At 31.6% G+C, this 13,592-nt stretch overlaps 2 protein-coding genes across 2 annotated transcripts; both read right to left on the bottom strand.

Annotated features, from left to right (window-relative positions):
- Positions 1-373: 373 nt before the first annotated feature.
- LOC120129765 lies at positions 374-784 on the bottom strand. Its single transcript, XM_039147191.1, has one exon. It carries the CDS (start codon positions 782-784, stop codon positions 374-376), a length of 411 nt encoding a protein of 136 aa, XP_039003122.1.
- Positions 785-4,024: 3,240 nt separating this feature from the next.
- On the bottom strand, positions 4,025-6,332 carry LOC120129554 (uncharacterized protein OsI_027940-like). Its single transcript, XM_039147019.1, has 6 exons — positions 6,203-6,332; positions 5,586-5,772; positions 4,762-4,915; positions 4,485-4,522; positions 4,323-4,389; positions 4,025-4,230 (listed from the first exon to the last, which is right to left on the bottom strand). Exons 1-6 carry the CDS (start codon positions 6,205-6,207, stop codon positions 4,115-4,117), a joined length of 567 nt encoding a protein of 188 aa, XP_039002950.1. The 5' UTR covers positions 6,208-6,332; the 3' UTR covers positions 4,025-4,114.
- Positions 6,333-13,592: the final 7,260 nt, after the last annotated feature.

Below are 13,592 nucleotides of genomic sequence, written 5' to 3'. Positions count from 1 at the left end.
TATATTTTTATTTTTATTTTATATTTTTATTATAGTTTAAATCAATATATTTCATATATAATCATAATTTATTTGAATTTATTTATAATATATATTATTTTTGAATGGTTAAAAAGATATTATATCATTTAAATTATTTTATTTTAAATTTATAAGAGTAATTATGGTTGAATTGAAATAATTAAAATGCAATGTTAAATTCGCTTTAATAAATTAAATTAAATTTGTAAGCGCTAATGTATTTTTTTAATATTCTTTTTATCAAAAAATATTTAAATTATTATTTCAAAATAATTTATATCCAAGTGTTAAAATAATTGATAATATATTTTTATTAATAATTTTTTTTTGAATTAAAAAGAACAAATCTATCTTAAGTTCGGATATACGATGAGCCTTCTATATCACAGGGCAGCAGCCTCTCAAGTGAAGGTGGGGCAGATTCTAGCAAGGCGACTTCAAATAAACCCAAGGAGAATGACTTTGCAAGGCTGTCAGCAATCTTGTTGGCTTCTTGCGGAATCCATCGACAAGCCGTCTCCCAACAACGTTGTCGGAGATGTGCGATAGCTTGAGCCAGTGAGGGAAGATGCTCAATTGAATGAGGGTCTTCAATAGCTTCCAAACACTCAGCCTGAACGAGAGCGTTCCTAAATCCCAGGTTCCAAGCAAGGCGGAGGCCGGTGTAGATACCCCATAGTTCGGAGTCAAGCAGCAACCGAGACTTTGTTGGAAAAAACACCACCGACAGAGCTGAGGTGGGTTGTGGAGGAGATTGCACCATCCGTATTAATGCAAATCCATCCCACCATTTTCGATTTATAAAAATATTATTAATGAGTTATATGAATTTTTTTTATTACAGTTTAAATTAATATATTTATATATCATAATATTAATATATGTAAATACCGTTTAAATTCTATATTTTTAGTTTACAACATAATAACAAATGTCTATATTGAACATTTTATCTTTTTAAGTTCATTTTTTAACAATAATTTTAAACAATTTTAATGATATTATTCTTAAAATTACCTATTCTTAAGGTTTTAGGATTTCCATCTTCTTTACTTGTTTTTTTATTAATATAAGTATATCGCAGTATCTGTTCGTGCTACTTTACTTGTTAATTTGCTATTTGTTTTGTTTTTATAGGCTTAATATAAAAATAAGTGTTCTATACACTTTTCTCATTTAGGTTCTTAAATTATTTTTGATCAATCTAGAAGTTTAACGTTTTTAACATTACAATTTTAAGTGTCATAACCGTTACCACTATTAAATGACACATATAGCCTTTATAAAAATTTAAAAATTTAATTTTAAAAAAAAAATGATTTTTCAATATTACCTGAGCGTGACACGTGTCACTTAATGATAAAATTTAACATCCATTATAGTCGAGCATCTAAAAGAACAACGTTGAAAATCTTAAACTCCTAAATTAACCGGAAAAAAGTTTAAACATGTAAATAAAAAAAACAATATAGTTTGAATATTTATTTTTATATTAAACTTTTTTTATTTTCCTTTCACAATATTTTTAGTTTAATCCCCCTATGTTACAAGTACATTTTGTGTTGTTTTCATATAAAGGGGAAATCAACTTTGACCCAACATTTTCATGTTTGATTTCATCGAAATAAAAATATTTTTTTTAATATTTTAAAATGATTACAAGATATTATTTATTGATAATTTTTTAAAATTATTAACAGATCATACACATTCTATAAATATAAATTTTCGAATTCAATATTTTAAGAACGAACAAAACTCTCTTAAATACTGAAGTAATTCAATAAATTCTAAAAACTTTTAGTGTTTACATACAATAAAGAAACAAAACGAGACCCAAAATCAAGAACTTATGTTTTTGCCAAAAGTATCTTCAATTATTGGGTCTAATATTTATGGCCTTGAAATTCAGGTGAAGGAAGGTGATACTTAAATTCAATGGATCATAATGAAAATGATTTAAAAATTTTAGGTCTAATGTTTATTAACGATGATGGTTGACACAGTAATCAACTATAATGAGTAATAGTTAGAATATGAGTTGATATCTATGCGATTAAAAAGTTAATAAAAAACTTAAATCAACACATAATTAAAGAGATAATAGTTGAATGATGAAAATAAATAAATTTCCAAAATTAAATGATTAAATTAAAAATTATTTAATATAAATATGAGTTAATAATTTATTTCCAAAGTTAATAATTGAATGATTAAATCAACACATAATTAAGGTAGTTGATGAGTTATTAATTTTCTATTGATAATGGAGATTTTTTAATTATATTTTTATCTATTTCACATCATTTTATGATTAATATTTAATATTAGTAATTATCTTTTCTTCGATAACAATAAATATGAGTTCTTTTGCATGAATTATGCAACTCGACGATAAAAGAATTATTGTTGTTTCTTAAAGTTTTCTGTTTGAATACCATGTATGACACAGTTTTGAGATCAAAATTAATTATATCTTAGTCAGTAAATAATGTTTAGCTCAGATAATTGTCTATTTTTTAACATATAAATACTCGAGTAACTATTTTATAACTTTTAATAATTGAGAGACTCAATAAACAACATCTTATAAGTAGATAATTATTTTATAACTTTAAATAATAAAAAATCTAACAATATAATACTCTATAACTGGGAACTGTTCATGTAATTTACCCATAAAATTAACACGTAAAATTCCTAATGCCTTGGACAATGTTTTTTTCCTTAAAACAAAATTTAGTATTGAGTATTACATAATCTATTTTAAGTGATTTTTTTATTCATTTGAGATAAATACAAGACAATATATGTTTAAATAATTTCAACCATTTCATAATAAATATTCATATTCCAATATTTATGGTGCTCTAATTATTTTAAATATTTAAGTTAGTGAATTGGTTAAAAAATATGAAGAAAAATTAAGGTTTTAAAATTTAAAAATAACAAATAAAGAATAATCAAGAATTAGGCCATCTCCAGCCCTCATATCTACTCTACAACATCTCTATCTCTACTCTAAAGATGAATAAATAATTCATCTCCAGCGCTATCTCTACATTACCACCAACTCTACTTTATTTACAATATTTAACTATTATAATATTGATTTTACAAATATAAAATAAAATATATACATTTATAAAAAAATATTGATTTTACGAAAATATAAATAAATAAAAAAATTACAATTAATAATAATAATACTAAAAACATAAGTTGCATAATTATTTATTTTAATTCTCTGAATTAGAATATTCATTCCACAAATGCTCAATTAATGCATTTCGTAGAGAAAAATTAGTAATATTTATTCAAAAATTAAAAAAACTAAAACTAAAAATCATAAAAAAAAAAGTTTTTTGTAGCGTTGGCAAGCCCAGAGCTCTTCAAAGTGGAGATAGATACAGCGCAACATTGGACCACTCCACAGTGGAGATATGCGCTACAGTAGAGCAGCATTGGAGATGCTCTTAGATTTCAGCAATTAAACCAATATATTAGAAATACAGAGGTGGAAATAAAATAAAATATTCAACGTCTATATAGAATGCTTAACACCTAACAAAATATTTGACGCCTACATACAATTAGATTAAATACAATTTAATTAGTAAAGAGAAATAATTTAAAAATAACTCATCAAAAATTTGTTCTTTAAAAATCTTGAATTAGAAAATTTGAATTTTTACAAAATATGTATATTATTAATAAATTTAGAAAATTCTATACAGATACTTCGTCCATCGATCAATTTTAGAGAACCACGAATTTATAAAATTTTAAAAAGACAAATAAAATTAATGTAATATATAAAAAAAATATCTATAACATATAGTGATTTAAGGTATGTCCTTTATTAGATTGATTTGAGGGTTAAATTTATAATTTTATATAACTTTAGGCCCTTTCTTTCAACACATCTTGTAGATGCATAATCAATGAATGCTAAATTTACGATTGTCAATCGAACTTTGATTAATGCGAATTTTTAGCTCAATCAGTTCATAAAAACAACACTTCGATCCCACCAACAAAGATAACTAGAAGGTTTACCAGAACTTGACATTTATCCTTGGCTAACATCAAATCACGTGCTTGCATCGGCTTCCTTTTTTTCCGATTCCCTGGCACCTTGCTCCTCCGGCTTAGCATTTCTGTCCACCTTGTTTGTATCCGGCTCCGCTGGCTGTGTCTCTTCTTGCTCTACGAATGGTGAAACGTTTAGCCAACAATGAAACCAACGAACCAACAACGAGAGAAGGATGTTCAATGGCAACATACAGCAGGATTCTTACCTTCGTCATCGCTGCTGTCTTCGGAGTCATCCATGCCACCATCCATGCCTCTCATATTACCAAAGCTCTGCAACACACCGCAGTTTATTCGGTCAGAACGGAAATATCCGTAGTTTAATGCTAAAAATTGAAAATTGTCAACCAAGTACTATATATCCGTACCGAGAAGTCCATTCCTCCGAAGTCAATATCGCCAGGACCTAATTAAAACAATTAGTAATCAGAAAGTCGCCAGCTTAAATTGTACAAACATTTAAATCAACTCAATCTGAACATAAAAGCACTATTTTACTCGAACGCTTGGATGCGGGTTTCGGATATGAGCATGATATATTTCTTAATACTTTTGGAGGGTTCTTTGGTGATCATATCATCATACTATTTGAAGAATGAAGAGTCGGAATAATAATAGGAGAAGCATCGGTAATAAAAGACTCACCATTGTCTTCGTCTTCATCAACCCATTTGTCCCAGTCGACTTTAATATAATGGGGAGCCTTGTCATCGCCACGCAATAGTTTTTTCCACCACGCTTTCTCAACCTTCTCCAATACGCAGACAATGTTCCGGACTCCTGCACTAATTTTGCTTTCCTTTTGTCCCGAAATAAATAAGCATACGATAAGAAAATTTCGGTAGATAACTTGCTTAGAAATCAATATCACAACAACAACAACCAAATGTTCGAACTACAAAATGTTTACGACATGCGTACGGGGCATCAACAAGGCAATACCATGCAAAATATTCGAAAAAAGAGGAGATTGTTCGATCGTACAATCAATTATAAGTACACTAATACACCTGAAAATTGAGTTTATAGAACCTAGCACCTTCGGAAAATCGGTGAAAATAAACACCAATCAGAAGCATAATACTACTGGTGTCATCTACCAATCATCAATCATTGATACCCTAGACTCATCCTCATATCCTGAAACATTAGTGTTCAAAAACGTAAAACATTGTTCAACCCCAATCAACCGTATGCAATCTATAATAGAAAGTATACTAACACACCCAAACCGTGAGATCAGGAAATCTAGCAGTTCCAGAAAGAGGTGAGCTGTGAAAATGAGCACAGAGGGACAATTGGCTGGCTAGCAAATGTTCAAAATTCATTTAGAAACAACGAATCATCAGAATAACTACATGAGTACCATCGATCATAATCGTCATCGAATAATAAAAAACCCTAAGATACGAGGCAAATGTTATGTCAACTCTCGGCAATTACTATGGATCAGTAATTCAGTATGTTACCTCCACATTGACCTTATCATGAAGATCCAACTTCAACTCATAAAGGTTATTGTCAGCTCCGGCATTAGCCGAAAAAGTGAACACTCCCTCGGGCTCGAGATTGACCTTGGCGTTCTTCGAATCTGGTAATAGCACCGTAATGTAAACCTTGTCAGCTCTTTCAGCCCACTTCACCTCAGGATGACGACTACAACAACAAACATACAAAAAGAACCCCAAAATGAGCAATTGGCAATGTGGAAATAATTAAAAAAAACAGAATTATACCATTCTTCGAACAGATACTCGATCATTTTAATTAAAAAAAAGGTAATGTGAAAATCCCAGATAGACAGCCTAATCAAAACCCCAATTTTGCATTTATTCGCAATAATTCATCAAGAAAACCTAATAAACTACTTAAAAATTTTCTTTTACCAACAATGTTCAAACATTCCCTACATTTCACTGTGTTGTCGACTAAGATTTCAAGAACAGATTAAAAAAACAAAAAAAAAAAAACATGTCAACAATGGAAAAATCATTAAACCAATCGAAACTGAAATGAAAAAAAAATACAACATCAAAACATGTAAAAAAAGAAATAAAGAGAAAAAGGAGAGATTTTTAAATCTTACCTCATGGTTATTGAGAAGAAAGAACAGATTGTAAAACCCTATGAGAAATAGAACAATGTGTAAGAGAAGTGCAATGGAACCAGACAAGATTTGGCCTTTGGTTTCTTAAAGTTTTTAGTTTGAGGGTGAAGAAAGGTTCTTGCTGCTTCTAGTACTTCCATTTTAGAAATTTCTTTGATGTTTTTTTGCATCAGCTTCGTTTGATTATTGACATCAGACGGTCAAAATGATTATCGTAATCATCATTATCATCAAAGGGTCTGGTTAGCCTAACCGTAACCTTGAAAACTGGACCTACAGGCTTTTCTTTGGTTTTAAATTTGGATTTAGGGTTTTCATTCAGATCTTATGGGCCCAAACTATTAAGGATTGTGAAAAAGATATCGATAATGTTGGAATTATTTCAAGCTTCTTTTTAGTGTCTAAATTAAATTTTAAAATATAATTTGATGTTTAAAGAATATTTTTTTATAATAGATGCTTAGCATTTTTTGTGTCTACTGTTGTGTTTTTTTAAATTTTTAAGTGCCTGCGATTTTATATATATGTTTTAAATAATAAAGATACTATTTTAAAATCAAACCCCATGCTTCACCTCTCTCCCTCCCATCTCCTAGATGGTGAAGGGTCACCACCAATTGGGTTTTGTTTGGAGCAGGACAAGGAACTCAATGGTGGAAACCGTGTAATGTACGGACGGTTATAGTCGTTGAAATCGACAAAAAACAGTAACGAAAAACTTAGAAATTCAATGTCATTCGTGGTGGTTTTCAAGACGATTGAAGCAGTTTTATGGTGGGTGGGGGACTAGGTTTTGGCTGCGGTGGCAAGACGACCTTGATGGTGTCAACGGTGACGGCCACAGACCGACGATAACTGATCGGCGGTGGAAGATATAAAATTTGTGGGTTATGTTTTTTCAATTATAATATTAAAAAATTAACTGACCCTATTCCCATATGTAATGAGATAAGGGAGAGGTAGGATAGTAGACTGCCCCCAACGCCAGGTTGAGAACAACTTCCGTGGGAGACCTCAAGCATTATGAATTGCCCACCGTGGGACTCAATCCCACGACCACAAGATTAAGAGCCTTGCGCTCTACCAACTGAGCTGGACAGTTCAATTATAATATTAAGTTCTTTAAATAAAACAATTTTTGAATTTTTTTATGCGTGGCACATGTAACATAACGATCAAATTTAATTTCGTTACGATATAGACACCTAAAAGTATAACGTTGAAACTTTAGACACCTATTATTAGCAAAAAAAATCTTTAGACACCAAATCATTTTTTGAGATATAATTTAGTCACTAAAAAGTTTATTAAGCCTAATCTGAATAATATGTTTAGATATTTTAATTTATTATTTGTAATAATAAAAATTCAAATAATTAATAATATTCTATATTTATATAGTATTTTATGAACTTTTGAGGTGATTTTAGTGGTTAAGATAAATTTATTTTTTTAGGTAATTCGAATTGAAGTGTGTAGTTTACACGTGTGTGAGTTTAGACCTTTATATTTATAAAAAAATTACAAGTTTAATACTTTAGTTAATTGTATCATATATATTTAAATTATGATTTATTCTAAATTGATTCTTAACCTTTCAAACATTCTAGATTCATTCCCAAACTATGACACTCATTTTAATTTGGTCCTCAAATTTTTGAAAATTCCAATAACTTCCCTTACAATCATTCAAAAGTTTTGGGATGGGGTTTTAATATTAAAAAGTTTAGGGACCAATTTAGAATAAAGTCATAGATTAAGGATGAAATTGAAATGTTAAAAAAATTAGGACTACTTTAGAATGAAATTCATAGTTTAGAAACATGTAGTTGTAGTCACCATTTTATGTTGCGATGATTATTATTATTAATTATTATTAAATAAATAAATAAAATAAAATAAATACCCCTTACAAAGCCCAAAAAATGGAAAGACCCAAATTACAAAATAAGAACACATCAGGGCCCACGTGGAGTGTCCTAGTGAAATTAGGGTTTTGTCATATTCCCCTATCCGTTATATGACATCAGTTGTTGGATCAGTGCTTGATCCAATGACCCAAATTCATTTCCAATTAGGGTTTTAACCTAAACCCTTCTCCACCAGCCGCCTCTACGCTCTTGAAGCCTCCACACGTTAGGTACACCGCTGGTCTCCTATGCTCGCCCGTGACACCATTTTATGTTACAATTATTATTATTATTAAATAAATAAATAAAATAAATACCCCTTACAAAGCCCAAAAAAATGAACAGGCCCAAATTACAAAATAGGAACACATCAGGGCCCACGTTGAGTGACCTAGTGAAATTAGGGTTTTGTCATTTCCCCTATCCGTTAGATGACATCAGTTAAGGTTTTAACCTAAACCCTTCTCCAGCAGCCGCCTCCACGCGCTTGAAGCCTCCGCACGTTAGGTACACCGCCGGTCTCCTATGCTCGTCCGTGACTCCTCAACTCCTAATTATTGCTCCCACTGTCGGTATGTTGAACTATGTTTCGATATAACAATTTAAGGCAAAATGGTTTTTGGACTTGAATTGAATTTACAAAATGTATTTGGACTTAATTAAATTTATTCAAAATTTACAAAAATAATTCAAAGTTCTTTTAATTTAAAATTGAGCACAAAAATGTTTTTATGAATAGTAATTTACTATTTGAACAGTAAATTACTATTTGAACAGTAAATTACTGTTTGAACAGTAACCCGAGGCTAAAAAATTCCAGTATGTAAAAGGGGAACCGATTCCCCCAAGGGGGTACCGATTCCCTCACTGTTCACCAGCCCAACGGTCATAATATTTGAATATTATGAAGGGGTATCGATTCCCTATAAAGGGGTACCGATTCCCCCCCATTCTGGGCAGCCTATTTTTGCAGAAAAATCATTCCCAAACGGCTCCAAAATATCCCCAACGGCTAGATATGACTTCAAACACATTCCAAGCTATAAATACAAGCTAAGGACACTTGAAGAAGAGAGAGAACAACTATCCAAGAAATCAAACACAAGAGAAGAGTTTTTCATTCTTATTTCATCTTTCTCTTGTAAATATTTTGTTCTTGTGAGCTCAATCTTGTAAACACCTACCTTAGAGAGGTTTTCTTGTTTACATCTTTTATCCTATTGTAAAGGGGAAAGGTTCTAGCTAATCCCGTGTAAAAGCTAGGGAAAGGTTCTAGTTTAGCCCGGAAAAACTAGGGAGTTTGTAAGGTTACTCTTTATCCTCAAAAGAAAGAACAAATTAGTGAATTTGTTGGAAAATCCTTGGTGAGGAGCTAAGGTAGTGGACGTAGACTTTGATTGAGAAAGTCGAACCACTATAAATCACTGTGCAATTCTCTATCTTTCAATCTCCTTACTCTCTAAACACAAAACCGTTCCGACCCTTCTTTGCAAATCGTTCCGGTTGTCGTTTCGAGCTTCCGGAAATTCCAACACGGTATCTTCGTCGGTCACCATAAAAAGGATATAAAAGTCCTCGAGCAAAAATAATTTACCCCCTCTGTTTCACGTCACCGCCACCAATGAAGTGTCAAGCCCTACTTTGTCTCATCCTTGGTCAGAACGCCAAAGTCGAAAAAGGAAAACAAACAAAAAACAAAGTTTTTAACATGCAACACCGTAGGTGTAAAGAAAAGAAGGAAATACTTCAAATATAAAGAAGAGATTTTGGAGAAGATAAAAAAGGAGGAACGGAAAAGAGAAAGAAAAAAAAAGAGAGAATGGAAGAAAAATGAGATAGCTTTACCATGGAGCACATTTGACTAGAGCAGAAGAGCCCCTTTGTGGAAGGTAATGTTTTGCATGTGGTAGATCTATGGTTTTTGGTTCATAAGAGAGGGGTTTAGGATTATTTCTTAGAGATTTTGAAGGGGATAGAGGTGTTTTGGGGTTAGAAGGGTTTTGATTTTTGGGCTTTAGAGGTGACGGAAAAACATTTTAGAGGGGTCATCACCATCGGAGTTTTCGCTCGTGGTAGTCAGTGGGGAGTTCAGTTCATCCCCACAGCGAGGAAGAGGGGAGAGTTGAGAGAACCTTTTGTTTCTCTCTTTGGCAAAAACAAAAAGATAAGAGAAATGAGAGAATAGGCCATTTTTGGCTTTGATTTGAAATATATATTAGGCATCATACGACGCCGTTTTAGGGAAGTAGATGCGCGTATTTTAGAACTTAGGAGAACCCCGTTCTCATACATTTGTAGTTTGTAATCTTTCAATTTAGTCACCGAATGCAAGATTTTGATTTTATGATTTGAATTTCAAGTTCTATTTTGTTTATAGTTTAGCCATTATGCATGCTTTATTACATTTGGCCTAATATCTAACCTAGTCCTTAAATTTCGAAGCAATACTTTTTTAGTCCTAAATTCTTGCTACGTTTAATAATGTGCAAATTACAGTATGAATCCACCTTGTTTTGTTGAATATCTGTTCTGGTCACTCACCTAGTTTAATTATTACTAAATAAAGTGAGCTATTTACTAATAGTTCCTTTTAGTTATAGTATAATCCCAATTTAGTATACTAATTTTATTTTTATATGTTTTGATATATGTGATGTAAATATTTGTGTAAAAATGATAAAATGCCCCTTAGATTAAGCAGTAATGGTCACTAATTTTTATAAATATACTTGTATTAATTGTCAAGAGCATAATTTGTAGAATGGACGTGAAAAGTGCAACCTATCAAGGTAGCACAATTCAATACAACGTTCAAACGAAATTGAACTTGAAAATAATCGAGTATGCTCGAAGATGCTTGAATAAAATGAAATAATTATTATTTTATTTTAATAATAACATTGTATTTGCTTATTTTTTATATGTTACTTTAATTTTTAATTTCTATTCATGCTTAATATGAGATCCTAAACAAAATAATAGGGGAATATTATCTTACAAGGGAGAGGTAGATGAGAAAGCCTTCCTATTGGAGGGACCTCTTCTCAAAATAGGGAATATTTCTTATAGTTCAAAACAAATTAATTAATAAGTGATAAAATAAATTGTTAGATGACTCTTGATTTCTAACATTACTTAATTCCACTACCATAATGATGTATAAGCTATTAGGTACCAATTTTGGGTGATGTGAGGGTACTTACTCTTCCCCACGCGTAGTCGACTTTTGATCCCTAAAGATGAATTTATGGTAAACGTAGATCAATTTTTTAAAATGATTTTTAAATTATTTTGAAGACGTTCTATTTACTCGATCTATCTAACCCAAATGTCGATGGTGAATCAATTTAAATTTTATTCGACTTTCAAAATATATAAATTTATTATACCTTAAAAATAAAAATCATTTTCGTTTTGAAAAAAAACGTTACGACAACTTGGTGACTCCACTAGGGACACTAGAGTCAAGTTGATAATCACTTATTCATCATCATGGTAGTGGATATTAGAGAGCTTAAATCAAGAGTTATCTTATGATTTATTTTTATTGAATGTTGATTGATTCTTTTCAAACTATTTAGTTGTACTAATATTTGAATTTTTTGTTTGTATATTTATCAAATATCTTCAAAGGTGCTTTTTTATGTTGGGCGTCCTGTTTGACCAAAGGTTTGCATGCTCCTCCTCACACACTACATTCACATCGCATGACATAAGCTCTATACCTGAGCTCCATCACGACTAAGTAGGGGTGAATGTTATGCTTTTGTGGTGAATTTATTCCCCGTATGAGCTATAGATACTAGCTCTGAGATACACGCCTTGTGCCTTAGTAGGAATTTAATTCCTTGGATGGGTATAGGGAGGTGAATTTTCTCGAATTGAACTATTTCCGTTTGAAGACTGTAATGAGCATAGATCGAGGGTTTGGAAGCCTAAAGGGGCACCAACATCAAAGACAATTTGAGTACCCTTTCCCATAGAGCTGAAACCATGCATATAGTGAATCATAGACCATTCACACTAGGTAGAGTCATATTGAACCTTCGTCTGTCAATAGGTACCGAAATAGGTATACACGAAGGATGAGCATGCTCTAACCTTTTTTCTCTTTAATTTAAAGTTATAAGATATATTTACTTTTTCGAATAAAAGTATGAGAACTATAAAATTATGTGGTTAGGTTTTTCTTGCCCGAATAAATGCACAAGGGTAGAAAACATGTTTGGGTAGGATCTATTTCAACATATAATGTTTTGGGTAGATTGCATGAGGGTATGATTAATTAAATTTATTTTTATGTCTTTATTTATTTCGTATACTGACCGATCTATTTGTTTTGTATTGCTTTGTTTGACTTTTTGCATGTTTATAGCATTTTGAAAGGTGAATAATCCTAAGTGTACATCTGGGTTGAAAGACTTTTTAAGGTGGAGAAAATTTTCATAAACAAAGAAATAAACCCTGCAGATGTATGTGATTGGTCTGAGGAAAAGTAACAAATTTAGGGATAATCTATTAGCACAATATGTGTCATAATTATCTAGCTACGCGCCCTCCACTTTTAAGATGAATGGTATTTAGGGTTTAAAGAAAATTTGGGAAGGTTGGATCAAGATTGAGAAATGAGCTTTCTAGCAATATTATGGTGACATATCTCTTTTGATGTACATCAAAGTAGTCTCGATACTCATTCGAAGCTTGATACAATTTTGGAACCCGACATACATTTGTTTCACCTTTAATCGTGAAGACAAGACCCCGATTTTAGAGGAGTACCACTTTCTATTGAATTTACAAAAGGCTAAGTGGACAAGGTTTATTCTAAGTCAACAAAAAGGTCGACCCTCAAAGTGCTTGCAAAAATATCCAGTACAAGCGAGAAATGAGTAACTAGTAATGTGTAGAAGAAAAATGAGAGTGAAGTAGTACCATGGTTTCATCTACAAAGTATAGTTGAGAACCACCTGGATAAGAAGATAAGGAGAAATGTTTTTGCTTTGGGGATATACAGTTTAGTGATATTTCCTAAATGTATTGGTTCTGTCGAGCTGGATGTGGTTGATCTATTTGAAAAATTAAAGGGAGAACTAAACCCTGTGCCCGCCATCTTGGCTGAGACTTTTAGATCATTGATCATTTTTTGAAAGGTTAGAGGTGTTCGATTCTTGGGATGCACAAAATTGCTTACTATATAGATTCAGAGTCACTTCTGGAATGAAGAAAATGTTGATTAGAATCGCTTCTTGAAGGGTTACTCACCCATTACAGAATATTTCATAAAGAAATAACTTGTAGCCTCATGCCCAAATTAGTGAATTAACTACTTTAGGGATATTTGAGACCAATATATCGCATGGTGAACCCCGTGGTTGTTGTATACTCAAATCTTGTATAAATATGGCAAAGATGATTGGGTCACACTCCTTGGGCTATGGGGAGTAGTAGGGCATACTCCA

The sequence above is a fragment of the Hibiscus syriacus genome, unplaced genomic scaffold (assembly GCF_006381635.1).
Source record: "Hibiscus syriacus cultivar Baekdansim isolate YM2019G1 unplaced genomic scaffold, ASM638163v2 tig00110503_pilon, whole genome shotgun sequence".
Lineage (NCBI taxonomy): Eukaryota > Viridiplantae > Streptophyta > Magnoliopsida > Malvales > Malvaceae > Hibiscus > Hibiscus syriacus.
Note: the sequence above shows the minus strand (reverse complement) of the source record. Positions and strands in the feature narration are given on the sequence as shown.

What these genes read in the sequence shown, in the direction of transcription:
- LOC120129765 (XM_039147191.1), bottom strand. Translation starts at nt 784, where the DNA reads ATGGTGCAATCTCCTCCACAACCCACCTCAGCTCTGTCGGTGGTGTTT.
- LOC120129554 (XM_039147019.1), bottom strand. An exon ending in ATGATAAGGTCAATGTGGAG is followed by an intron (nt 4,916 to 5,585) that starts GTAACATACTGA and finishes TCGGGACAAAAG; the next exon opens with GAAAGCAAAATTAGTGCAGG. An exon ending in TGATGAAGACGAAGACAATG is followed by an intron (nt 4,523 to 4,761) that starts GTGAGTCTTTTA and finishes TGTTTTAATTAG; the next exon opens with GTCCTGGCGATATTGACTTC.